Source organism: Phyllobates terribilis, unplaced genomic scaffold, assembly GCF_046119375.1.
Source record: "Phyllobates terribilis strain yellow unplaced genomic scaffold, ASM4611937v1 Scaffold_14__1_contigs__length_39327217, whole genome shotgun sequence".
In the NCBI taxonomy this organism is placed as follows: domain Eukaryota; kingdom Metazoa; phylum Chordata; class Amphibia; order Anura; family Dendrobatidae; genus Phyllobates; species Phyllobates terribilis.
In genome coordinates this window covers 30608826-30635577 of record NW_027362774.1, presented here as the reverse complement: position 1 = coordinate 30635577, position 26752 = coordinate 30608826, and the positions used below count along the sequence as shown (strand labels likewise).

The following is a 26752-nucleotide window of genomic DNA, read 5'->3' as shown; positions in this document are numbered from 1 at the left end:
AAGGCCGCTGCCTGGTCCTCTCCCTCTACTTTTTACAGCCACCATAGCCTAGATTTGGGTGTCTCTGCCCATCTCACCTTTGGGAGAAGGGTGCTCCATGCTCTGGTCCCTCCCTCGAATGTTCAATCCCTGCAATTCTCTCGTGGTGCTGTCATGGGTGATTGAATAAAGTCTTAGTTACTTACCAATAACGGGATATTGGCGGCACCCTTATATTCCCTCCCTGCATGTGCTGGGAGCATTCCCTTTAAGTTCATTATAAACTTACTCTTATAGGTGTCTGGTGATTAAAAAAAGAAAAGGGAAATAAGCATGGTATTATTAAATTTGATTGTTGTTGTCGTATTAACCTTGGCGGTCTTCTCATGCTCTCTAAACCAACTGAGGCGGGAGAGAGGGGCCGCCCTTTGAGCCTGTAGTTTTCCTGTCCTGGGTGGGCGGATCCCCTCTCTCGTGGTGCTGTCATGGGTTCTGAAAAATCCTGTTACCGTTAAGTAACTAAGGCTTTTTAACTGTAATAGTGCAGCAATAATAAAAATGGTGGTAATAATAATACATTGTGAGGCCTAGTCCCTGTTCGTAAGTTTGTGTAGTGAGTACAATAGGGGGAGGAAGGGTGAACTGGAGGGACCGAGGTCTTTATTCTACCTACGTTACTAAGATTGTACCCAACATGGTGACGTCAAAAAGAGATGTAGAAATGCTGAGGCTTTATAACCTGAGTAACAGCCGCAGCGCTCCCGGTATCAGGGGCTGCAGGTGTGCGGGGTCCTGTCTGCGCCCCCTGTCGGTGTGAGTGGGCACAGCGCTCTGCACCCTCCAGTCACAATGGATATAAATGCCAGGAGTGTTTGCTGAGGGACGACATTAACCCCGTGCTCCGATACTGAAATATCTGAGGGAAGACGTCTAATGTGTGAACAAGACCGAATCCTCACCACAGCCCCCACCGAGCTCAGTGTATCCACGGCGAAGACCCCCGACCACAGCGGGACCACTGCTAATGTGAGAGGAGCCCCAACCCCACTGCAGGCCTGCTGCTGAGGCCACGGCCCCGCTATCAGTATTTGCTCAGTATTCGGTCAGTATTTTTTCTCAGGTGCCAAAACCAGGTGAGGAACAATCAGAGAAAAGGTAGAATAGAAACAAGTCACCAATTCTACATTTATCACCCACTCCTGAGAAAAAATACTGATAGTGGAGCCGTGGCTTGAGGGGGAGGTACGGGGGACCTATGTGACCTATGGGGGTGAAGCAGCTTCTTATTGGGGTCTTTCTGGCGCAGTCTCCGTGACGTCACCTCTGCGCCGTGTCGCCTGTGTCAGTAGCCGCCATCTTTCTGGAGTCTCGTCCTCACCTGTGACTGGCGCCTACGCTGCAGACGTTGAAGCTCCTCCTCTTCGTCCTCAAGACGTCAGGAACCAGCAGACGCCATAGTGGATGCGGGCAGAGGCGGCGGCGCAGCTAATCCGGCGGTGACGTGCTGACGTAGACGGCTGTGGTGACGTGCGCGTCTCCGTAGTGCCCGGTGCACAGTGACGCGCCTGCTGCTCCGTGACTGGCTGATTCCAAGATGGCGGCCTGCGGACGTGTCCGGCTGTGGTGCTGGCTGGTGGCGAGCGCGGTGCTGCCTCTGCTCATGTGCCCGAGGGTCCGGGCTGAGGGGGCTGGAGCGGAGGCGGGCGCCGGGGCCGGAGCGGCTCAGCCTGCGGCCTCCCAGCCCCGCAGACTCCCCGGCATCAGACTGATAGAGGAAGAGGCCTGCAGGGAGGACATCACCCGCATCTGCCCCAAGAACGCCTGGAACAACAACCTGGCCGTGCTGGAGTGTCTGCAGGACGTGCGGGAGGTGAGGAGCCCCCCACCCCGGAATATGGAGCCCCCCAAACACTGACACTCCCCACCCCGGAATATGGAGCCCTCCAAACACTGACACCCCCCCCACCCCGGAATATGGAGCCCCCCAAACAGACACCCCCCCCCCACCCCGGAATATGGAGCCCCCCAAACACTGACACCCCCCCCACCCCGAAATATGGAGCCCCCCAAACACTGACACCCCCCCCACCCCGGAATATGGAGCCCTCCAAACACTGACACCCCCCCCACCCCGGAATATGGAGCCCCCCAAACAGACACCCCCCCCACCCCGGAATATAGAGCCCCCCAAACACTGACACCCCCCCCACCCCGGAATATGGAGCCATCCAAACACTGACACCCCCCCCACCCCGGAATATGGAGCCCCCCAAACACTGACACCCCCCACCCCAGAATATGGAGCCTCCCAAACACTGACACCCCCCACCCCGGGATACTGACTGACGCCCCCCAACCCGGAATATGGAGCCCCCCAAACACTGACGCCCCCCACCCCTGGATACTGACTGACGCCCCCCACCCCGGAATATGGAGCCCCCCAAACACTGACACCCCCCCACCCCAGAATATGGAGCCTCCCAAACACTGACACCCCCCACCCCGGGATACTGACTGACGCCCCCCAACCCGGAATATGGAGCCCCCCAAACACTGACACCCCCCACCCCGGGATACTGACTGACGCCCCCCACCCCGGAATATGGAGCCCCCCAAACGCTCACGCCCCCCACCCCTGGATACTGACTGACGCCCCCCACCCCGGAATATGGAGCCCCCCAAACACTCACGCCCCCCACCCCGGGATACTGACTGACGCCCCCCAACCCGGAATATGGAGCCCCCCAAACACTGACACCCCCCACCCCAGAATATGGAGCCTCCCAAACACTGACGCCCCCCAACCTGGAATATGGAGCCCCCCAAACACTGACCCCCCCCACCCCGGGATACTGACTGACGCCCCCCAACCCGGAATATGGAGCCCCCCAAACACTGACACCCTCCACCCCGGGATACTGACTGACGCCCCCCACCCCAGAATATGGAGCCTCCCAAACACGGACACCCCCCACCCCGGGATACTGACTGACGCCCCCCAACCCGGAATATGGAGCCCCCCAAATACTGACTGACGCCCCCACCCCGGAATATGGAGCCCCCCAAGCACTGACGCCCCCCACCCCTGGATACTGACTGACGCCCCCCACCCCGGAATATGGAGCCCCCCAAACACTGACACCCCCCACCCCAGAATATGGAGCCTCCCAAGCACTGACGCCCCCCACCCCTGGATACTGACTGACGCCCCCCACCCCAGAATATGGAGCCACCCAAACACTGACACCCCCCACCCCTGGATACTGACTGACGCCCCCCAACCCGGAATATGGAGCCCCCCAAACACTGACACCCCCCACCCCGGGATACTGACTGACGCCCCCACCCCGGAATATGGAGCCCCCCCAAGCACTGACGCCCCCCACCCCTGGATACTGACTGACGCCCCCCAAACACTCACGCCCCCCACCCCTGGATACTGACTGACGCCCCCCACCCCGGAATATGGAGCCCCTCAAACACTCACGCCCCCCACCCCGGGATACTGACTGACGCCCCCCAACCCGGAATATGGAGCCCCCCAAACACTGCCCCCCCCCCACCCTGAGATATGGAGCCCCCCAAACACTGACACCCCCCCACCCCAGGATATGGAGCCCCCCAAACACTGATGCCCACCAAACACTGACACCCCCCACCCTGGGATACTGACTGATGCCCCCAAACACTGACACCCCCACACCCTGGAACATGGAGCCCCCCAAACACTGACACCCCACCATCCTGGAATATGAAGCCCTCCAAACACTGACACCCCCCACCCCAGAATATGGAGCCCCGCAAACACTGATGCCCCCTACCCCGGGACACTGACGTCCCCCACCCAGGGACATGGAGCCCCCCAAACACTGACACCCCCCACGCCGGAATATGGAGCCCCCCAAACAGACGCCCCCCCTACCCTGGGACTTGGAGCACCCCAAACACTGACACCCTCCACCCCAGGATCCTGACTGACGCCCCCCCCCACCCCGGAATATGAAGCCCCCCAAACACTGACACCCTCCACCCCGGGATACTGACTGACGCCCCCCCACCCCGGGAGATGGAGACCCCCCGAACACTGACACCCCCCACCCCGGGATCCTGACTGACGCCCCCCACCCCGGGATCCTGACTGACGCCCCCCACCCCGGGATCCTGACTGACGCCCCCCACCCCGGGATCCTGACTGACGCCCCCCACCCCGGGATCCTGACTGACGCCCCCCACCCCGGGATCCTGACTGACGCCCCCCACCCCGGGATCCTGACTGACGCCCCCCACCCCGGGATCCTGACTGACGCCCCCCACCCCGGGATCCTGACTGACGCCCCCCACCCCGGGATCCTGACTGACGCCCCCCACCCCGGGATCCTGACTGACGCGCCCCGGGATACTGGCACCCCTTCCCAAGTCGGCCCCGGGATACTGACTGGCACCCCCTCCCAAGTCGGCCCCGGGATACTGACTGGCACCCCCTCCCAAGTCGGCCCCGGGATACTGACTGGCACCCCCCCCCCCCTAAATCAGCCCCGGGATACTGACTGACACCCCCCCCCCCCCAAATCAGCCCCGTGATACTGACTGACACCCCCCCCCCTTAAATCAGCCCCGGGATACTGACTGACACCCCCCCCCCCCCCCTAAATCAGCCCCGGGATACTGACTGGCACCCCCTCCCAAGTCGGCCCCGGGATACTGACTGGCACCCCCTCCCAAGTCGGCCCCGGGATACTGACTGACACCCCCTCCCAAGTCGGCCCCCGGGATACTGACTGGCACCCCCTCCCAAGTCGGCTCCCGGGATACTGACTGACACCCCCTCCCAAATCGGCCCCCGGGATACTGACTGGCACCCCCTCCCAAATCGGCCCCCGGGATACTGACTGACACCCCCTCCCAAATCGGCCCCCGGGATACTGACTGGCACCCCCTCCCAAATCGGCCCCCGGGATACTGACTGACACCCCCTCCCAAATCGGCTCCCGGGATACTGACTGACACCCCCTCCCAAATCGGCCCCCGGGATACTGACTGGCACCCCCTCCCAAATCGGCCCCCGGGATACTGACTGGCACCCCCTCCCAAATCGGCCCCGGGATACTGACTGGCACCCCCTCCCAAATCGGCCCCCGGGATACTGACTGGCACCCCTTCCCAAATCGGCCCCCGGGATACTGACTGGCACCCCTTCCCAAATCAGCCCCGGGATACTGACTGACACCCCCCCCCCTCCCCCAAATCAGTCCTGGGATACTGACTGTGCCCCCCCATCAGCCCCGGGATACTGACTGACGTCGTCCCCCCCCCCCCATCAGCCCCGGGATACTGACTGACACCCCCTCCCAAATCTGCCCCGGGATACTGACTGACACCCCCTCCCAAATCGGCCCCGGGATACTGACTGACACCCCCCCCCCAAATCAGCCCCGGGATACTGATCGCCCCCCCCCCCCTCCTTCAGCCCCAGGATCCAATCATCCCCGGGATACTGACTGACACCCCCCCCCCCCCTCCCCCAAATCAGCCCTGGGATACTGACTGACACCCCCCCCCCCCCCCCATCAGCCCCGGGATACTGACTGACACCCCCCCCCCCCATCAGCCCCGGGATACTGACTGACACCCCCCCCCCCATCAGCCCCGGGATACTGACTGACACCCCCCCCCCCCCATCAGCCCCGGGATACTGACTGACGCCCCCCCCCCATCAGCCCCGGGATACTGACTGACGCCCCCCCCCCCATCAGCCCCGGGATACTGACTGACGCCCCCCCCCCCATCAGCCCCGGGATACTGACTGACGCCCCCCCCCCATCAGCCCCGGGATACTGACTGACGCCCCCCCCCCCCCCCCCATCAGCCCCGGGGATGCTGACTGACACCCCCCCCAAATCAGCCCCGGGATACTGACTGACGCCCCCCCCCATCAGCCCCGGGATGCTGACTGACAACCCCCCAAATCAGCCCCGGGATACTGATCGCCCCCCCCCCCCTCCCCTCCTTCAGCCCCAGGATCCAATCATCCCCGGGATACTGACTGACACCCCCCCCCCCCCCCCCCCCCATCAGCCCCGGGATACTGACTGACACCCCCCCCCCCCCATCAGCCCCGGGATACTGACTGACACCCCCCCCCCCCCCCCCATCAGCCCCGGGATACTGACTGACACCCCCCCCCCCATCAGCCCCGGGATACTGACTGACACCCCCCCCCCCCTCCCCCAAATCAGCCCTGGGATACTGACTGACACCCCCCCCCCCCCCCCATCAGCCCCGGGATACTGACTGACACCCCCCCCCCCCATCAGCCCCGGGATACTGACTGACACCCCCCCCCCCCCCCCTCCCCAAATCAGCCCCGGGATACTGACTGACACCCCCCCCCCCCCATCAGCCCCGGGATACTGACTGACACCCCCCCCCCCCCCCCTCCCCCAAATCAGCCCTGGGATACTGACTGACACCCCCCCATCAGCCCCGGGATACTGACTGACACCCCCCCCCCCATCAGCCCCGGGATACTGACTGACACCCCCCCCCCCTCCCCAAATCAGCCCTGGGATACTGACTGACACCCCCCCCCATCAGCCCCGGGATACTGACTGACACCCCCCCCCCCCATCAGCCCCGGGATACTGACTGACACCCCGCCCCCATCAGCCCCGGGATACTGACTGACACCCCCCCCCCCCTCCCACAAATCAGCCCTGGGATACTGACTGTCACCCCCCCCCCCCCCATCAGCCCCGGGATGCTGACTGACACCCCGCCCCCATCAGCCCTGGGATACTGACTGACACCCCCCCCCCCCCCCCCATCAGCCCCGGGATACTGACTGACACCCCCCCCCCCCCCCCATCAGCCCCGGGATACTGACTGACACCCCGCCCCCATCAGCCCCGGGATGCTGACTGACACCCCCCCCCCTCCCCCAAATCAGCCCTGGGATACTGACTGACACCCCCCCCCCCCCCATCAGCCCCGGGATACTGACTGACACCCCTCCCCCCTCCCCCATATCAGCCCTGGGATACTGACTGACACCCCCCCCCCCCCCCCCATCAGCCCCGGGATACTGACTGACACCCCCCCCCCATCAGCCCCGGGATACTGACTGACACCCCCCCCCCCATCAGCCCCGGGATACTGACTGACACCCCCCCCCCCCCCATCAGCCCCGGGATGCTGACTGACACCCCCCCCCCCCATCAGCCCCGGGATACTGACTGACACCCCCCCATCAGCCCCGGGATGCTGACTGACACCCCCCCCCATCAGCCCTGGGATACTGACTGACACCCCCCCCCCCCCCATCAGCCCCGGGATACTGACTGACACCCCCCCCCCCCCCCCCATCAGCCCCGGATACTGACTGACCCCCATCAGCCCCGGGATACTGACTGACACCCCCCCCCATCAGCCCCGGGATGCTGACTGACACCCCCCCCCAATCAGCCCCGGGATGCTGACTGACACCCCGCCCCCATCAGCCCTGGGGATACTGACTGACACCCCCCCCCCATCAGCCCCGGGATACTGACTGACGCCCCCCCCATCAGCCCCGGGATACTGACTGACACCCCCCCCCCCCCCCCCATCAGCCCCGGGATACTGACTGACACCCCCCCCCATCAGCCCCGGGATGCTGACTGACACCCCCCCCCAATCAGCCCCGGGATGCTGACTGACACCCCCCGCCCCCATCAGCCCTGGGATACTGACTGACACCCCCCCCCCCCCCATCAGCCCCGGGATGCTGACTGACACCCCCCCCCCCCCATCAGCCCCGGGATGCTGACTGACACCCCCCCCCCCCCCCATCAGCCCCGGGATACTGACTGACACCCCCCATCAGCCCCGGGATGCTGACTGACGCCCCCCCCCCCCCCATCAGCCCCGGGATGCTGACTGACACCCCCCCCCCCATCAGCCCTGGGATACTGACTGACGCCCCCCCATCAGCCCCGGGATACTGACTGACACCCCCCCCCCCATCAGCCCCGGGATACTGACTGACGCCCCCCACCCCATGACAATGCACCCCAAGACAAATTCCCAGCCCCCCCCCCACTCCTCCCGGATAGTGTGCACCGAGACATGCCCGTTCGTCTCGAGATGCGGACCCCCTCTCCTGAACAGTGCTCATACATACTCCTTGTAGTATGAACCCCTCAAAATACTGAGCCCCTCATAGTCCCCAGGAAAGGCCATGTCCTTGTGTAACCCCCCCCCCCACATGCTGTGGCCCCTCATACTGCGCCCCGCACTTGCTGTGATCCATGGACGTCTCCATCAGCCCTGACTGTGTAACTCCACGTGCTGTGCAGTGTTCTGCCTCCTGAGATGCTGCCCCCCCCCTCCTTACACAACAATATACTGGTGTAACATCACGTTCCCCTGCACCCCAATACGCTTGTAGTGGTGCCCCCCAAATACTATAGGTGCTGTGTACCCCGCAGTGTGCTGCCGCTGAGCTATTACCACCCCCGTATTCAGTACAGCTCCATCTCGTCTTCTGACTGATCCTGTCCCCTGAACCTCGTGTCTGTTGTGCATCATTCCCTGGTTCTCGGGGTATAGCCGGCAGGAGCGGGGTCCCCCTGTCCGGGGTCAGGTGCGGTGGCTAATGGTTATAGTCACTGCAGAGGTTTGTGTTTCCCTGGATGAAAGGGGTGCGGGTGGTTATGGGGCTAACATTGACGGGATGGGGGGTAGTTTCGGGGGCTGGCAGGGGGTGGGCAGTCGATCAGGGATTGATGCATGGTGGGAGTAGTTATGGATTGTTGCTGATGGGGGTATGGGGGTCAGTCTGGCACTGGTGGAGGTAGTTTTAGGATTGGTGGGGGGTTGGTCTGGGAAGTTATGGGTGCTGGTGGGGTTCGGTCTGGCAGTGGGAGTAGTTCCGGGTTTGACACTGCAAGGGGTGGGATTGGTGTGCTTTGGTAGTTACGGGGTTCACACTGGTGTGGGTGGTGGTAGCCAGTCTGATGTTGGCACTGGTGGGGGTCGATCTGGCAATGGTGGGGTTAGTTCCGGGGTTGCCTCTGGTGGGGATTGGTCTGGCATTGGTAATTCTCAGGTTGGCGCTGGCAGGGGTCGGTCTGGCGTACGCTGGCGACTCTATCTTGTACGAGCCCGGCAGTTATTGTGTGCCCCTTTCGCTAGTCCAGTGCCCTGTCCTCTGCTCTGAGTGATGGCTCTGTATCAGTTGCCCCGTCCCCTGCTCTAGGTGACGGCTCTGTATCGGTTACCCCGTCGCCTGCTCTGGGTGACGGCGCTGTATCGGTTGTCCCGTCCCCTGCTCTAGGTGATGGCGCTGTATCGGCTGCCCCGTCGCCTGCTCTGGGTGACGGCGCTGTATCGGTTGCCCCGTCGCCTGCTCTGGGTGGCGGCGCTGTATCGGTTGCCCTGTCCCCTGCTCTAGGTGATGGCGCTGTATGGGTTGCCCCGTCCCCTGCTGTAGGTGACGGCGCTGTATCGGCTGCCCCGTCCCCTGCTCTAGGTGACGGCTCTGTATCGGTTGCCCCGTCGCCTGCTCTAGGTGACGGCTCTGTATCGGTTACCCCGTCGCCTGCTCTGGGTGACGGCGCTGTATCGGCTGCCCCGTCGCCTGCTCTGGGTGACGGCTCTGTATCGGTTGCCCTGTCGCCTGCTCTGGGTGACGGCGCTGTATCGGTTGCCCTGTCCCCTGCTCTAGGTGAGGGTGCTGTATCGGTTACCCCGTCGCCTGCTCTGGGTGACGGCGCTGTATCGGTTGCCCCGTCGCCTGCTCTGGGTGACGGCGCTGTATCGGTTGCCCTGTCCCCTGCTCTAGGTGATGGTGCTGTATCGGTTACCCCGTCGCCTGCTCTGGGTGACGGCGCTGTATCGGTTACCCCGTCGCCTGCTCTGGGTGACGGCGCTGTATCGGTTACCCCGTCGCCTGCTCTGGGTGACGGCGCTGTATCGGTTACCCCGTCGCCTGCTCTGGATGACGGCGCTGTATCGGTTGCCCCGTCGCCTGCTCTGGGTGACGGCGCTGTATCGGTTGCCCCGTCGCCTGCTCTGGGTGACGGCGCTGTATCGGTTGCCCCGTCGCCTGCTCTGGGTGACGGCGCTGTATCGGTTGCCCCGTCGCCTGCTCTGGGTGACGGCGCTGTATCGGTTGCCCCGTCGCCTGCTCTGGGTGACGGCGCTGTATCGGTTGCCCCGTCGCCTGCTCTGGGTGACGGCGCTGTATCGGTTGCCCCGTCGCCTGCTCTGGGTGACGGCGCTGTATCGGTTGCCCCGTCGCCTGCTCTGGGTGACGGCGCTGTATCGGTTGCCCCGTCGCCTGCTCTGGGTGACGGCGCTGTATCGGTTGCCCCGTCGCCTGCTCTGGGTGACGGCGCTGTATCGGTTGCCCCGTCGCCTGCTCTGGGTGACGGCGCTGTATCGGTTGCCCCGTCGCCTGCTCTGGGTGACGGCGCTGTATCGGTTGCCCCGTCGCCTGCTCTGGGTGACGGCGCTGTATCGGTTGCCCCGTCGCCTGCTCTGGGTGACGGCGCTGTATCGGTTGCCCCGTCGCCTGCTCTGGGTGACGGCGCTGTATCGGTTGCCCCGTCGCCTGCTCTGGGTGACGGTGCTGTATCGGTTGCCCCGTCGCCTGCTCTGGGTGGCGGCGCTGTATCGGTTGCCCCGTCGCCTGCTCTGGGTGGCGGCGCTGTATCGGTTGCCCCGTCGCCTGCTCTGGGTGGCGGCGCTGTATCGGTTGCCCCGTCGCCTGCTCTGGGTGGCGGCGCTGTATCGGTTGCCCCGTCGCCTGCTCTGGGTGGCGGCGCTGTATCGGTTGCCCCGTCGCCTGCTCTGGGTGGCGGCGCTGTATCGGTTGCCCCGTCGCCTGCTCTGGGTGGCGGCGCTGTATCGGTTGCCCCGTCGCCTGCTCTGGGTGGCGGCGCTGTATCGGTTGCCCCGTCGCCTGCTCTGGGTGGCGGCGCTGTATCGGTTGCCCCGTCGCCTGCTCTGGGTGGCGGCGCTGTATCGGCTGCCCCGTCGCCTGCTCTGGGTGACGGCGCTGTATCGGCTGCCCCGTCGCCTGCTCTGGGTGACGGCGCTGTATCGGCTGCCCCGTCGCCTGCTCTGGGTGACGGCGCTGTATCGGCTGCCCCGTCGCCTGCTCTGGGTGACGGCGCTGTATCGGCTGCCCCTTCGCCTGCTCTGGGTGACGGCGCTGTATCGGCTGCCCCATCGCCTGCTCTGCCGTTTGTAGTCGGACCCGGGATCGGTGTTGACCTTCCTGGTGATCAGCGTCTGAGGTCTCGTCTGCGACTGATCTCTTAGGAGGGGGCTCTGCTGGTGCCATGGAGTAGTCGTCGCCCCCCCCCAGCGGTGTCACCTGTGTCAGGTTGCCCTCATGGGGTGTGACCTGTCTGGGGATAATTAACCTCTTCCCTACCTCTGGCGGGTCTGTATGTGCAGGAGCTGAGGCTGCTGCTGGCCGGTTACTGTTCCCCTCCACCCCCTCGTCTGCAGAGCGCCCCTCCATGTCCTGCTCTGGGGGCACAGCTGCCTTCTCCTGGGCCCGATATGCCAAGACTTGTCTGGAAACCCTGCGCTGCCCCGGTCTGTGCATGTGATATCTGTGCTCCGGGTGCACTGGGGGCAGAGGTCGCAGGGTCTGGTGATCAGTTGTCAGAAGAGTCCACCACACTCGTTCAGTGAGCGTGGAGTGTACACAGCAGGTTGCAGACACTGTAGAAATGATGGGAGTGATTCCCTCCCTTTGCACATGCTGCACACAGCGGGCACGGACCGGGCGTGACCACCCTGCAGAGTACACAGGGCTATTTACAGACGTGGCCAGGACACCACAACCCTGCGCCATGTCCGGTGCCCACACTCCCTGCGTAGTCTGCTGGGTGCAGCTCTTCCAAATCACATAAGACAGAAAAAGAAACCCGCGGGGAATAGCGGAGCTGTAATTATACAGCGGTGATCTCTGGAGGACGCGGCGCTGACCGGACGGTGCAGGAGGAGCGGCGCCGCTGTTACCATGGCCCCTCCAAGTGCCGCTCACTGTGTGGAGGCGGCTGCCCCCATCAGATCGGCCGCAGCCGTGGGCCCCATGTGTCTACCATGCCTTGTGGACATATGGGAGTGCACTTAATGCTGGTGGGCTGCTGCTCTGCTCTTGGGGGTCCTTAGTGACCCCTCTTGTGCTCGTGGTTAATCTGCTGGTATTACTCAGCCCCTCACTGCCAGATTACTGAGCTGGTGGAGGAGGAGGCGAGCAGCTAGGTAGCACGGTGCCGCCCCTCATCACCCCCAGAGTGAAGAGATGAAATAGTGGGGGGTGTATAGGGGGACGTGGCTGGCTGCTGGGGGGCGCGGGACGTGGCTGGCTGCTGGGGGGCGCGGGACGTGACTGGCTGCTGGGGGGCGCGGGACGTGGCTGGCTGCTGGGGGGCGCGGGACGTGGCTGGCTGCTGGGGGCGCGGGACGTGGCTGGCTGCTGGGGGGCGCGGGACGTGGCTGGCTGCTGGGGGGCGCGGGACGTGGCTGGCTGCTGGGGGGCGCGGGACGTGGCTGGCTGCTGGGGGGCGCGGGACGTGGCTGGCTGCTGGGGGGCGCGGGACGTGGCTGGCTGCTGGGGGCGCGGGACGTGGCTGGCTGCTGGGGGCGCGGGACGTGGCTGGCTGCTGGGGGCGCGGGACGTGGCTGGCTGCTGGGGGCGCGGGACGTGGCTGGCTGCTGGGGGGGCGGGACGTGGCTGGGGGGGCGGGACGTGGCTGGCTGCTGGGGGGACGGGACGTGGCTGGCTGCTGGGGGCGCGGGACGTGGCTGGCTGCTGGGGGGACGGGACGTGGCTGGCTGCTGGGGACGCGGGACGTGGCTGGGGGCGCGGGACGTGGCTGGCTGCTGGGGGGGCGGGACGTGGCTGGCTGCTGGGGGGGGCGGGACGTGGCTGGCTGCTGGGGGGGCGGGACGTGGCTGGCTGCTGGGGGGCGGGACGTGGCTGGCGGCTGGGGGGGCGGGACGTGGCTGGCGGCTGGGGGCGCGGGACGTGGCTGGCGGCTTGGGGCGCGGGACGTGGCTGGGGGCGCGGGACGTGGCTGGCTGCTGGGGGCGCGGGACGTGGCTGGCTGCTGGGGGCGCGGGACGTGGCTGGGGGCGCGGGACGTGGCTGGCTGCTGGGGGCGCGGGACGTGGCTGGCTGCTGGGGGCGCGGGACGTGGCTGGCTGCTGGGGGCGCGGGACGTGGCTGGCTGCTGGGGGCGCGGGACGTGGCTGGCTGCTGGGGGCGCGGGACGTGGCTGGCTGCTGGGGGCGCGGTACGTGGCTGGCTGCTGGGGGCGCGGGACGTGGCTGGCTGCTGGGGGCGCGGGACGTGGCTGGCTGCTGGGGGACACAGTTCTGGTGATTGTCAGAGTTCGGCATCCTGCGGTTGCCTTAGTCCTCAGTAGACCTCCTTGTGACTCCCCTGTCCCTCATGTTTGGATGATGGGAGTCTTTCTCTCGGGCCGCCTGTGTGCAGATCTGTATGGAGCTGTACAATATGCCGGTGCTGCCGTCCCCTCCCGCCTGGCACCGCTGCCCTGCGGCCTGTAGAGGGCGTTGATGGTGATCCTGGTATCTGAGCCGGATGTCCGCCTTAGCGTGCACGTGGCAGGCAGTCACAGGAGATGGATGCCCGGCATTGTTATACCCTGCTGCGGGACACAATGCTGAGCGTCACAATGCTCTGCCACGTAGCGTTATATCGAGGTCGTGCCGCCCCTACACATGTGCCAGATCTGTGCTGCTCGGCCCGGGGGCCCCCTGCACCCTTGTCATGGCGCTGGGTGTCATGTAGATATTTGTAGGGTGATTCATCTCATCGTTGGAGATGCCTGGTGGCATGTGCCCGCTCTGCCCACTGGGACGGGAACGTGTCACCGTGCCCCCTATACGGGGTCATTATTGGGGGCACGATCTGAGCTGCAACCGCCCAACATGTCTGGCAATCACTAGCCCACCTGGAAGCCGGGGGTCCGTGCCATCAGTCTGTACCCTGCAGCATTCTCTGGGTCTGATCCCCTCCGCTCCAGTATGAGGGCCGCTGCCTTGTATCGAGGTGTCACGTTGCTGGTGCTCCGCTGTTACTCGCTGGTTGCATCCGTCCCGACATATAATAACAGGATGTTCTGCAGAGAAGCCGCAGGATCGTTCCCGTCAGTGCGATAATAATGGGTTTCTCTTTCTTTACAGGCGGACAGTGAGATCTCATCAGACTGTAACCACGTAAGTGTTGTGCGTAGACACCGCGTATACCGCACGTGTCTGCCGTGTATGGGAATCCCTCCTGCTCTATACACTCCCTTCTGTCATTGTTTGTTCCTCTTTCAGCCCCTATAATAGGTGAATGCGTCCTCGGGGGTCGTTCAGTTGAGGTCCCCCAGCTGTGACATATCCTATAGGTGTGTAGACGATACCTGTATACTTCCATATACACAGCCATTACCTTGCATCACTGATGGGATTGGGAGCAGGAGTCCTTCTATGTCCTGCTGTAGCCCAATGTGCAGACCCTTCTCCCGTCCCCCCGGACCCTTAGGTCGTTGCAAGGAGCTGTAATTGCTCCGGTGATGTGTGATTGTGGTAATGCAGCTGCCGCCCGGCTTTCTCGGACCCGCGGGCCGCCGCCCGGCTTTCTCGGACCCGCGGGCCGCCGCCCGGCTTTCTCGGACCCGCGGGCGTTTCACCGCTGCTGTTTCTGATTTCTTTTCTTCTTGTTTTTCAGCTTCTCTGGAACTTTAAACTGAACCTGACAAAAGACATTAAATTTGAGTCTGTGGCCAAAGAGATCTGCAAGTCCACTCTGTCCTTGGTGAGCGCTCCCGTCTGGACACACTGCTGTTTGCAGGCTGGAGATCATGGGTGGGATCACGGGTGGAATCGGTCGGGGCAGGATCACGGGTCAGTGATGTCACCTGCTTCTTGGCTTTGCTTTCAGCTGAAGGAATGTGCGGAGGAGACTCCCGGGAAGGGCTACGTGGTCTCCTGTCTGGTGGATCATCGTGTGAATATCACAGAATACCAGTGCCACCAGTACATCACTAAGATGGCTGCGATCATCTACAGCGATTACCGCCTGATCTGTGGCTTCATGGAGGACTGCAGAACTGAGATTAATGCTCTGAAGTGCGGCAGTATCCGGCCTGGAGACAAGGTGAGCGCTGCTGTCTGATATTGTCCAATGAGCTCCGCTGGGGCAATATATCCTCAATAATACGGTGGCTTCTCTGCACACAGGACCCTCATTCTCAGGGCGAGGTGGTCGCTTGTTTGGAGAAGGCCATCGTAAAGGAAGCCGAGGAGACCGATCCCCAGAGCCGCATCTCTGACAAGTGCAAGCAGTCCATAATGCGCGTGGCCGAGCTCTCCTCCGACGACTTCCATCTGGACAGACACCTGTACTTTGCCTGCCGAGACGACCGGGAGCGGTTCTGTGAAACTGTAAGTGATCGTCCTCTGGAGACACGGCCATGGGGGCTGCTTCTTCTTCCTCTGCCGGCCCGGGGTCAGCACCGCTTGATTCTTCTTCTTGTTTTGTGATCAGGTCCAGGCTGGAGAAGGAAGAGTTTACAAGTGTCTGTTCAACCACAAGTTTGAGGAGTCCATGAGTGAGCGGGTGAGTGTACGCCCTCTGGCCTCCGGCCTCGCCGCCTCCAGGCTTTTGTGCCGTCTGTCCTTATTTGCCGCAGTGGAATGATTGTCCGTTTCCCCTGCAGTGCCGCGATGCCCTGACCACCCGCCAGAAGCTGATTGCTCAGGACTACAAGGTCAGTTACTCGCTGGCCAAGTCTTGTAAGGCCGACCTGAAGAAGTATCGCTGCAGTGTGGAGAACCATCCCCGCTCCCGGGAGGCCCGGCTCTCCTACCTGCTGCTGTGCCTGGAGTCTGCGGTGCATAGAGGTGCGATCTCACATTGGCCCTTAGACTGTGATGGATCGTCCGCTCTCTGTCTATCAGTGGTGGCGCCATCACTGCGGAGTCTGTGCCGCTGGTTGGATGAGGCGATGAATGCTCACATTATAGTACAGCGTGCTGCACAGTAATATGTCCCCCTAGATGTAGATCCCGAGTCCTGCAGCCCTGACACGTATAGATGGCCCGAGCACAGACCGGGCACCACGGCCACTCATGACGCCGGCAGGGTCTTTATGCCTCACCTGTAAAGGGATAAATGGCTCCTGATGTTCCTTCCTGACCCCGGGCCCCGGCCTGGTCTCTTTCTCTAGGACGCCAGGTGAGCAGCGAGTGCCAGGGCGAGATGCTGGATTATCGGCGGATGTTAATGGAGGACTTCTCTCTGAGCCCGGAGATTATCCTGAGCTGCCGCGGGGAGATCGAGCACCACTGCTCCGGCCTGCACCGGAAGGGCCGCACCCTGCACTGCCTGATGAAGGTTGTGCGCGGGGAAAAGGGGAATATAGCCGAGAAGTGCCAGCAGGCGGTGAGCTCCTTGTCCCGTGTAGTGAGGTGGTCTGTGGATCTGTCTGCTCCAGTCATCATCAATGCCTGCCTCTCCTCCCACAGTTACAGACATTGGTGCAGGAGACCGACCCGGCCTCGGATTATCGGATAGACCGCGCTCTGAACGAGGCCTGCGAATCTGTCATCCAGACGGCCTGCAAGCACATCCGCTCCGGAGATCCCATGTGAGTGGCTGCGTGCCGGGACGGGGTCACTCGGGAGCGCGGCTGAGCGCTGACTGCCTCCTCTCTCCGCAGGATCCTGTCGTGTCTTATGGAGCACCTGTATACAGAGAAGATGGTGGAGCAGTGTGAGCACCGTCTGCTGGAGTTGCAGTACTTCATCTCCCGGGACTGGAAGTAAGATGGCCGCCTGCCCGGGGGGTGGGGGGTGGACTCCTGCCTGCGGACGCCTGCTCGGGGGTGGGGGGTGGTCCTCCTGCCCGCGGCCGCCTGCTTGGGGGTGGGGGTGGATTCCTGCCCGTGGCCGCCTGCTCGGGGTTGAGGGGTGGTCCTCCTGCTCGGAGGGGTGGGGGGTGGTCCTCCTGCCCGCGGCCGCCTGCTCTGGGTTGAGGGGCGGTCCTCCTGCCCGCGGCCGCCTGCTCGGGGTTGATCGGTGGTCCTCCTGCCCGCGGCCACCTGCTCGGGGTTGAGGGGTGGTCCTCCTGCCCGCGGCCACCTGCTCGGGTGGGGGGTCGGGGGCCTCCGCATGCTGCCGACACTACACTGATCCTTGCTCTCTTTGCCAGGTTGGATCCCGTTTTGTACAGGAAATGTCAGGGTGACGCCTCCCGGTTATGCTACGCACACGGCTGGAATGAGACCAATGAGAACATGCCGGCGGGGGCCATCTTCTCCTGCCTGTATCGGCACGCCTACCGCACGGAGGAGCAGGGGCGCAGGGTGAGTCTTGCTGTGCGCCCTGGAGATACTAAGCTTTACCCACCAGGGATGCCGGCCCTGCGCCCATGGATTCAGTGGCCCCCTGTAATACAGAGGCTTCTGGGACTGGTCTGTGACAATCACCCCCATCCTCCTCTTTATATCATGTAGGATTTGGACCTGAGTTTGGTCCTAAAATTATTGATGTCTCCCAAGATTTTGGTGCAAAATATGTGACGTGTCTCATACTGTGATTGTACTTGGCTCATATGGTTCCCAAAATCTTCTCCATCTGCCTAAAGATCTCCTATCCATGCAGTTATCTCGCGAGTGCCGCGCTGAAGTGCAGCGTATCCTCCACCAGAGGGCGCTGGATGTGAAGCTGGATCCCGCCATGCAGGCAAAATGCATGACGGAGCTGGGGAAGTGGTGCAACGAGAAGACGGAGACGGGACAGGTGAGGGGCCGCTGTCCTGATGGGGCTGGTGCTCTGACCCGCCGCCGGCACTTTGACCCATGTATGTCGTCTTAGGAGCTGGAGTGTCTGCAGGATCACCTGGAAGAACTGGTTCCTGAATGCAGGGAGATCGTGGGGAATCTTACGGAGCTGGAGTCGGAGGTGAGGACCATTCATGACCCTGACGCCATCATCAGGAGCCAGGCCATGGATTGTGGTTACTGCATCCACCTTTGTGTTTTCTGCTTCCAGGACATCCAGATCGAGACTCTTCTGATGAGAGCGTGCGAGCCCATCATCCAGGGATACTGCCACGTAGGTCTGCTGGTCGGGTGCGGGGGGGCCGGCCGCTCGTCTATAATTTGGGCAGAACTGGGGATTGTCAGGACCGGGCGATCGTCTAATGTGCACATCCTGTCTGACCGACATAAGTTCAGAAGGGAAGCCGGGACCGAAGGGAGATGTACGGGGAGGGAAGCCGGGACCGAAGGGAGACGTACGGGGAGGGAAGCCGGGACCGAAGGGAGACATACGGGGAGGGAAGCCGGGACCGAGGGGAGATGTACGGGGACGAAAGCCGGGACCAAAGGGAGATGTACGGGGACGAAAGCCGGGACCGAAGGGAGATGTACGGGGACGAAAGCCGGGACCGAAGGGAGATGTACGGGGACGAAAGCCGGGACCGAAGGGAGACGTACGGGGACGAAAGCCGGGACCGAAGGGAGATGTACGGGGACGAAAGCCGGGACCGAAGGGAGATGTACGGGGACGAAAGCCGGGACCGAAGGGAGATGTACGGGGACGAAAGCCGGGACCGAAGGGAGATGTACGGGGACGAAAGCCGGCACCGAAGGGAGATGTACGGGGAGGGAAGCCGGCACCGAAGGGAGATGTACGGGGACGAAAGCCGGCACCGAAGGGAGATGTACGGGGACGAAAGCCGGCACCGAAGGGAGATGTACGGGGACGAAAGCCGGCACCGAAGGGAGATGTACGGGGACGAAAGCCGGCACCGAAGGGAGATGTACGAGGACGGAAGCCGGCACCGAAGGGAGATGTACGGGGACGGAAGCCGGCACCGAAGGGAGATGTACGGGGACGGAAGCCGGCACCGAAGGGAGATGTACGGGGACGAAAGCCGGCACCGAAGGGAGATGTACGGGGACGGAAGCCGGCACCGAAGGGAGATGTACGGGGACGGAAGCCGGCACCGAAGGGAGACGTACGGGGACGGAAGCCGGCACCGAAGGGAGACGTACGGGGACGGAAGCCGGCACCGAAGGGAGACGTACGGGGACGGAAGCCGGGACCGAAGGGAGACGTACGGGGACGGAAGCCGGGACCGAAGGGAGACGTACGGGGACGGAAGCCGGGACCGAAGGGAGACGTACGGGGACGGAAGCCGGGACCGAAGGGAGACGTACGGGGACGGAAGCCGGGACCGAAGGGAGACGTACGGGGACGAAAGCCGGGACCGAAGGGAGACGTACGGGGACGAAAGCCGGGACCGAAGGGAGACGTACGGGGACGAAAGCCGGGACCGAAGGGAGACGTACGGGGACGAAAGCCGGGACCGAAGGGAGACGTACGGGGACGAAAGCCGGGACCGAAGGGAGACGTACGGGGACGAAAGCCGGGACCGAAGGGAGACGTACGGGGACGAAAGCCGGGACCGAAGGGAGACGTACGGGGACGAAAGCCGGGACCGAAGGGAGACGTACGGGGACGAAAGCCGGGACCGAAGGGAGACGTACGGGGACGAAAGCCGGGACCGAAGGGAGACGTACGGGGACGAAAGCCGGGACCGAAGGGAGATGGGGGGGGGGGGGGGCGGGGACTGACGGGGTGCGGCAGCTTGTACGAGCACTGCATGTCAATATTGTGGGGCCCGACGTCTCTCCGGGATCAGCGTGACGTTGGGCACCTCTGATCCAGGGACTCGGCTTGGTGATGGGCCAGGGGGATGGATGCATCTGACTCTTCATCTGTCTGCTAGGAGTCGGCTGATAATCAGATTGACTCGGGGGATCTGATGGAGTGTTTGATCCAGAACAAGCATCAGAAGGAGATGAACGAGAAGTGCGCGGTTGGCGTCACCCACTTCCAGCTGGTACGTTCCCCCAGACCGATCCACACTTGTTCCATCTTTCTGCCGTTTCTCTCATGTCAGAAGAGCTCGGCCTCGTGTGCGATTAGCTGTTCACTATCCAGAGTGAGCCGTGTATGACGGACATGTGAGATGTCCTACAGGACGGACAGGCAGACTCCGTACATACGTGTGCGTCATACAGCCAGACGGTGGACAGGAATCCGTGCAGCCATCGCTACCTACCGAGCAGACGTCACGTGGGAAGCATGGCGTGGTACGACGGAGTATCGGGCGGCCGACGTGGTACATGGCTCACTGCCGGTAATCTCAGCTGAATCTCACACCCGCGGGCCGAGGTCTTCTGCTACAAGGGGCAGGACCCTCTATTGCACCACGTTCCTGGAGTCCCGTGGTCTACAAATGGATCTCATTTTGCATTTGTAGACACATTTCAGAAAAATGGCAAGATTATACAATAAACGTTCATCCTCAGGAGTGACTGAAAGAGTCAAAAGAATTGATAAATGCCTTGTAAAACTCCCAGTGCTCCCTTGTTTCTGCCGCTTTTTTCAGTTTTGGTCTGCGTCGCTCCATTGCAGAGATATTCACATTGGTTTCTTCTGGAGTGCAGTATGTGACATCTCTGATTGTAGCACAACTGGGCGTGTCCTCAGCCTCTGGGGCGTGTTCTACCACCTCTCCACCTCCCAGACGCAGCCAATCACAGCTCAGAAGCTAAGCCAGACGCTGCTAAGCTGTGATTGGCCGGGCCTGTGAGGGAGGGGGTGATGGCTCACACCCCAGAGGAGGCTGAGGACACGCCCAGTTGTGCTACAAGCAGAGATGTCACATACTGAGCTACAGAAGAAGCCAATGTGAATATCTCTGCAATGGAACAACGCAGCAGAATCGATGGATTTTGCAATTATTTATCTCAATTTTTTTGAGCAAGAGCCCGGTCCTATGTAGATAAAATATCAAAGCATTTGATAAAAGCTTTAGCCTCTTGTACTTTCCTTGTGTGGGGAAATGTTGGGCGGTGTATCTGTATCCCGGAGTACTGGGTCTGTCGTGGCTCCATTGCGGTGTCCCCCGCCCCCCCACAAGAAGAACGTTCCAGGAATATTGTCATTCCTTGTTCTTCCCTTTAGATACAAATGAAAGACTTCCGCTTCTCCTACAAGTTTAAGATGGCGTGCAAGGAGGACGTGCTGAAGCTGTGCCCCAACATTAAGCAGAAGTGAGTGCCCGTGCCCAAACCCCTACTGCTGGGTGTGAGCGCCCCCTGACCCCGCTGTCTCCCCCACAGGGTGGACGTCGTCATCTGCCTCAGCACCACAGTCCGGAACGACACCCTGCAGGACCTGAAGGAGCAGAGGGTGTCCTTAAAGTGCCGGAAGCAGCTGCGCGTGGAGGAGCTGGAGATGGTGAGAGACCGCCGAGCAGAGGACGTGTCCCCCCAGTCATTATATAGTAATAACGCTCCTCCTTCCACAGTCCGAGGACATCCGCCTGGAGCCCAAACTGTATGACTCCTGCAAGACCGACATCACCTCCCTGTGCCCCAACGTGCCCTTTGGAAATGCTCAGGTGAGACCTCTCTGCCGCGCCGCCGCCTCCTCCTCCTCTGCAGCGCCGCCGCCGCCTCCTCTGCAGCGCCGCCGCCTCCTCCTCCTCTCTGCCGCGCCGCCTTCTCTTCCTCCTCCTCCTCTCTGCCGCGCCGCCTTCTCTTCCTCCTCCTCCTCTCTGCAGCGCCGCCGTCGCTTCCTCCTCCTCCTCTCTGCAGCGCCGCCGTCGCTTCCTCCTCCTCCTCTCTGCAGCGCCGGCGTCGCTTCCTCCTCCTCCTCTCTGCAGCGCCGCCGTCGCTTCCTCCTCCTCCTCTCTGCCGCGCCGCTGCTTCCACCTCCTCCTCTCTGCCGCGCCGCCGCTTCCTCCTCCCCTCTGCCGCGCCGCCGCTTCCTCCTCCCCCTCCCCTCTGCCGCGCCGCCGCTTCCTCCTCCCCTCTGCCGCGCCGCCGCTTCCTCCTCCCCTCTGCCGCGCCGCCGCCGCTTCCTCCTCCCCTCTGCTGCGCCGCCGCCGTTTCCTCCTCCCCTCTGCCGCGCCGCCGCTTCCTCCTCCTCTCTGCCGTGCCGCCGCCGCTTCCTCCTCCTCTCTGCCGTGCCGCCGCCTCTTCCTCCTCTCTGCCGTGCCGCCGCCGCTTCCTCCTCCTCTCTGCCGTGCCGCCGCCTCTTCCTCCTCCTCTCTGCCGTGCCGCCGCCGCTTCCTCCTCCTCTCTGCCGTGCCGCCGCCGCTTCCTCCTCCTCTCTGCCGTGCCGCCGCCTCTTCCTCCTCCTCTCTGCCGCGCCGCCGCCTCCTCTTACTGATCAGATTTTACCCCTTTATTGCAGATCATTGAGTGTCTGAAGGAAAATAAGAAGCAGCTGACCTCGTCTTGTCATCAGAAAGTCTTCAAGCTCCAGGAGACGGAGATGATGGATCCTGAACTGGATTACACGCTGATGAGGGTCTGCAAGCAGATGATCAAGGTGAGAGCCCGGAGGCTGCGGGGAGGATGAGGGTTACTGTCCATGGAGCACCTGGTAACGAGTCTGTTGGGTCTCCTCAGAGGTTTTGCAGTGATACGGACCCCAAGAACATCCTGCTGTGTCTGAAGCAGAACAAGAACACGGAGACCATGGACCCCAAATGTAAACAGATGATCACAAAGCGGCAGATCACCCAGAACACAGGTCAGTGTGATGGCGTCCCCCCTGACCGCAGCTCTGGCTCCTCAGACCACCACATAACCGCCCTCCTCTGTTCTGACAGATTATCGCCTGAATCCCGTGCTCCGCAAGTCCTGCAAAGCCGATATCCCCAAATTCTGCCAGACCATCCTGAACGGCGCCCAAGATGACACCGAGCTGGAGGGGAAAGTCATCTCCTGCCTAAAGCTGAAGTACGCCGACCAGGTGAGTAAGGAGCGACGACGCCGTCCTGGGCCGAAGACCAAAATGGCCAGGAACCGATGAGTGCTCCTGATACTAGGTACATGACAACAAGTGGCCAAAAGCCTCCAGAGAAGAGCACGACGCCAGGTAATAAGTGCACAGATCACATGGGAGCAGTGCACCATAACATCTAATGGGAGGCGACAGCAGCCGAGGCGTCGTACAATGGAAACGCTGACCTCAATAAGGAGCATTAGAGGCAGCGGCTTCTCCCGAGTGCGGATGATGAGAAGGCCCCACCATGTACCTCGATGCCCGCACAAGAGGCAAAATCTCCCAGGAGACCCCGCTGAAGGGGCGGAAGTGCCCATCTAAGCGCGGCTTTCCTCCAAGACACATCATTTCTGCTCCTTATTGTTCACTTGGCGGTCACAGCGCAGTCCCCGCCACCCCCACCGATCCTCACTTCTAACATGTCTGCCTTGTGATGTACTCTGAGCCTGCAGCCGACGCATCCTCTGCTGGCTCCACGCCGGCGCCTCCGCTGCCGACTCCCCCGCTGGGACTTTGTGCCTGTTCCAAATTAAATAGTAAAATTCAAATACATGCACGGAAGAGCCACATCTGATACATTGAGCATCAGGGCAGATCTGCGTTCTCACACTCCGTTGCTGGTGCCGCTGTTTTTTCCTGCTTCTCACCAGTTCGCTTTGTCTGCGCAGCGTCTGTCTCCAGACTGTGAGGATCAGATTCGGGTCATCATCCAGGAGACGGCACTGGATTACCGGCTGGATCCCCAGCTGCAGATCCAGTGTTCTGAAGAGGTGAGTGCCGGCGGGTTCTCAGAATCATTGGTGTGGGCTGTGATGCGGCTGCCCTTGTGGGGGCTTCTGTTACCTCGTACCCCCTTTCTTATGGCATCGTCTTCTGGTTTTGCAGATTAACACGCTGTGCGGTGAGGAGGCCGCCGCTCAGGAGCCCACGGGGCAGGTGGAGGAGTGTCTGAAGATGAACCTGCTGAAAATAAAGTCTCCCGGCTGCAAGAAGGTAATCTCCAATCCACAGAGCCGCGGTGTCCCTGTCATCGCCCCCATGATGACCGGGAGACCCCCCGTGTCTGTGTAGCTTCCAGGGTCCTGCTGCTCACGGCTTCTGTCCTTTCTTCGGCAGGAGGTTCTGAACATGCTGAAGGAGAGTAAAGCGGACATCTTCGTGGACCCCGTCCTGCACACGGCCTGCGCGCTGGATATTAAGCATCACTGTGCCGCCATCCCCCCGGGCAAAGGACGCCGTAAGTATCTGAGCCGCCTCTGCCAGAGCCGCCTCTACCAGAGCCGCCTCCACATGGGGAGAGCAGCGCCGCCCGCAGGAAGGTGGCGGCTTGCACCGCATGGCTGCGCTTTATTTTTTAACCAGATGTTAGGAAATGTTCCCAAAGCTGCTCCGATTGTTGTCCGTTGTACGACGCCTCTGTCTAAGGCGTAATCATCCCGTCTTCTCCGCAGAGATGTCCTGCCTAATCGAAGCATTACAAGACAAGATGGTCCGTCTGCAGCCGGAGTGCAAGAAGAGACTGCAGGACCGGCTGGACATGTGGAGTTACGCAGCCAAGGTGAGGAAACCTGGGGCGGGGGGCCCCTGCGCCGTGCCGGACGCACAGTTGTATGATGGCTGTCGCGGTGGAGCCCGGCACTCACCGCTCTGGTGTTTTCTCGCAGGTGGCCCCGGCAGACGGCTTCTCGGAATTGGCGATGCAAGTGATGAGTTCTCCCTCCAAGAATTACATCCTGTCAGTCATTTTGTTTGGAGTTTGCCTCTTATTCTTTGGGGGCCTTCTCTGCGGGCGCATCACCAAGAGGGTGACACGAGAGATGAAGGACAGGTAGAGAAGACCCTTCAGCAGCAGCTGTGAGAAGCCGGGGGTCCTGGGGCGGGGGGCAGCCCTGTGTCCATGTGTACAGCTCTCATGCAGCTTGATCCCATCCTCCTCCTCCTTCCCGCGCTGCTGACTCTGGAGGGAGAGGAGCCGGAAGCAACGACGGGGTCCTCTCCCCCAACTCTTACTTCATCCCATCTCCCCGCTTCCTCCATCCGTTCTGCCCTGAACCACAACATGGCTACTTCCACTGGAGACCGCCGGCCCCTGTGGCTGCACAGCCCCTTCTCTCCTCGTGCCGTGTTGCATTATGTGGACTTTTTCTTCCCTTTTTTTGGGTGGGGGAAAGAGGAGCCCTGGATAACTTTCCCGCTACGCCTCCGGAGATGGAAGCCGTGCTCAGCCTCTCTGCGTACCCCATCATGAGATATGGAGACTGAGCCCTGGAGGTCTGTAAAGAGAGGGGCCCGAGGGGCCGCGCTGCCAAAACTCTGAACACAAACTGCTCCTTCCTGCACCGGACGCCAACGGTTCACCCGACTACATGACTCCAGCAGGAGGAGGCCGCCATGACTCTGGGGTCTCCCCTCTGCCCCTTCCAGACTGACACATTGCACCAGAAGCTCTGCTCTCCGCTGTGGCCCGGGTTGTGCCCTTCACCTCGCTTTGTCTTAATCTGACTCTTCTCTGTGATGTCTGATATTTATCGGTTCCTTTCTTGTTCTTGGTGTTGTGCTGCTTTCTGTTTCCCCTTCTCCCACAGCCCGAACTCCGCGGACGGCGCCGGCTGCGGCAGCTTCCCGGGCCCCGCGGACGGCGCCGGCTGCGGCAGCTTCCCGGGCCCCGCGGACGGCGCCGGCTGCGGCAGCTTCCCGGGCCCCGCGGACGGCGCCGGCTGCGGCAGCTTCCCGGGCCCCGCGGACGGCGCCGGCTGCGGCAGCTTCCGCTGGTGATTGCACTACTGTACCCAGCTTGGACGCTCGCGGGGGATGCTGCGCTCTACCAGCACCGTGCCCATGCTGCAGCGCGGGGTCCCCCGTACACAATGTGAGCACAATGCCCCCCGTAGTGGCGCAGCTGGCACGGTTTGCAGTGGGGATGGGGACGCTCGGGGAGGTTCTGTGGCTGCTGCCTGTATGTGACCTGCTGCAGGACTGACGGATCTCACGGCCGGTGCGTTACCGCCGGAGTATAAGTGCGCTTTCCCCCCCAACATTAGAGCATTAACTTAACCCTTTGTCTTCCAGGATAGCCCTTGGTTTCGGTGTTTTTCTTTCTCTCCCCAGCGGTGCACATCTTACACTCCACTCCTGTCAGTGCAGGTGCCGCCTCCGCCTCTGAGGGGCGCTCCACCCACTGTAGACGGGGCTACAACCTGCAGTGTGGCAGGTGAAGCCGTCGTGTCACGTCCTGCACATTGCAGGACCATCAGGGACGTGTCGCCCCCGACACCAGTGCAGTGCCGGCGACTCCGATCTTAACCCTTTCACTAAATGTTTTCCTCTTTTCATCAGCTACAGGAGATTGCTCCATTAACTGCACTCAGACTCCAATCAACCCCTCCTGTATCTAACGCCAGGACTGCACCCCGCACCCCGACTCCATTACTGCTTTAACCCCTTCAGTCCTGTCCGGCCGTTCTGGTGGTGCCGTATACACTGGAGCTCAGCCCTCCGCACACAGGGAACGCGTCGCACCCTCATCTCCTCTGTAAATGGTTCCCCGCTGTGTATAGATACCGTCATTCTGTTCATGCTGTGTCATAATGAAATGTTACCGATGTTCAAGGCAAAATGTGCATTTTTTTTCTGTACAGAAAATGGGAAGATTTAATAAAAAACAAAAATGCTACCTACACGGCTGTGCCATCATGTGCCCGGGGTCACCGGGAAGACGAGGAGAGCGGCGGGGCTTGTGCCGAACTGGGGGATGATAACCATGAGAAGCAGGAACAGAGTGATTGTGTGACGGGGGGGATTAGATAGTCAGACGACCACGGCGCCTCCTGCTGACAACTACCAACACTACCGCATACATCTGTGCTATGGGAAGGGTAACCCG

At 62.2% G+C, this 26752-nt stretch overlaps 1 protein-coding gene across 1 annotated transcript; it reads left to right on the top strand.

The window, feature by feature from the left end:
* The first annotated feature begins 1424 nt into the window (after window positions 1-1424).
* On the top strand, window positions 1425-26546 carry GLG1 (golgi glycoprotein 1). Its single transcript, XM_073659846.1, has 27 exons — window positions 1425-1849; window positions 14191-14223; window positions 14723-14809; window positions 14936-15151; window positions 15235-15438; window positions 15542-15613; window positions 15714-15897; window positions 16224-16438; window positions 16522-16643; window positions 16716-16817; window positions 17207-17360; window positions 17659-17796; window positions 17872-17958; window positions 18049-18111; window positions 19793-19906; window positions 21037-21125; window positions 21195-21312; window positions 21383-21475; window positions 22273-22410; window positions 22491-22614; window positions 22694-22836; window positions 23538-23639; window positions 23755-23862; window positions 23986-24106; window positions 24321-24427; window positions 24534-24697; window positions 26206-26546. The coding sequence occupies exons 1-27, from the start codon at window positions 1574-1576 to the stop codon at window positions 26225-26227; spliced, it is 3396 nt and encodes a 1131-aa protein (XP_073515947.1). The 5' UTR covers window positions 1425-1573; the 3' UTR covers window positions 26228-26546.
* Window positions 26547-26752: the final 206 nt, after the last annotated feature.

Excerpts from the sequence above, each read along its gene's own strand:
- GLG1 (XM_073659846.1), top strand. The coding sequence starts at position 1,574 with ATGGCGGCCTGCGGACGTGTCCGGCTGTGGTGCTGGCTGGTGGCGAGC. Across the intron at positions 14,810-14,935 it reads GCAAGTCCACTCTGTCCTTG|CTGAAGGAATGTGCGGAGGA; the intron begins GTGAGCGCTCCC and ends CTTTGCTTTCAG. Across the intron at positions 16,818-17,206 it reads TTCATCTCCCGGGACTGGAA|GTTGGATCCCGTTTTGTACA; the intron begins GTAAGATGGCCG and ends TCTCTTTGCCAG.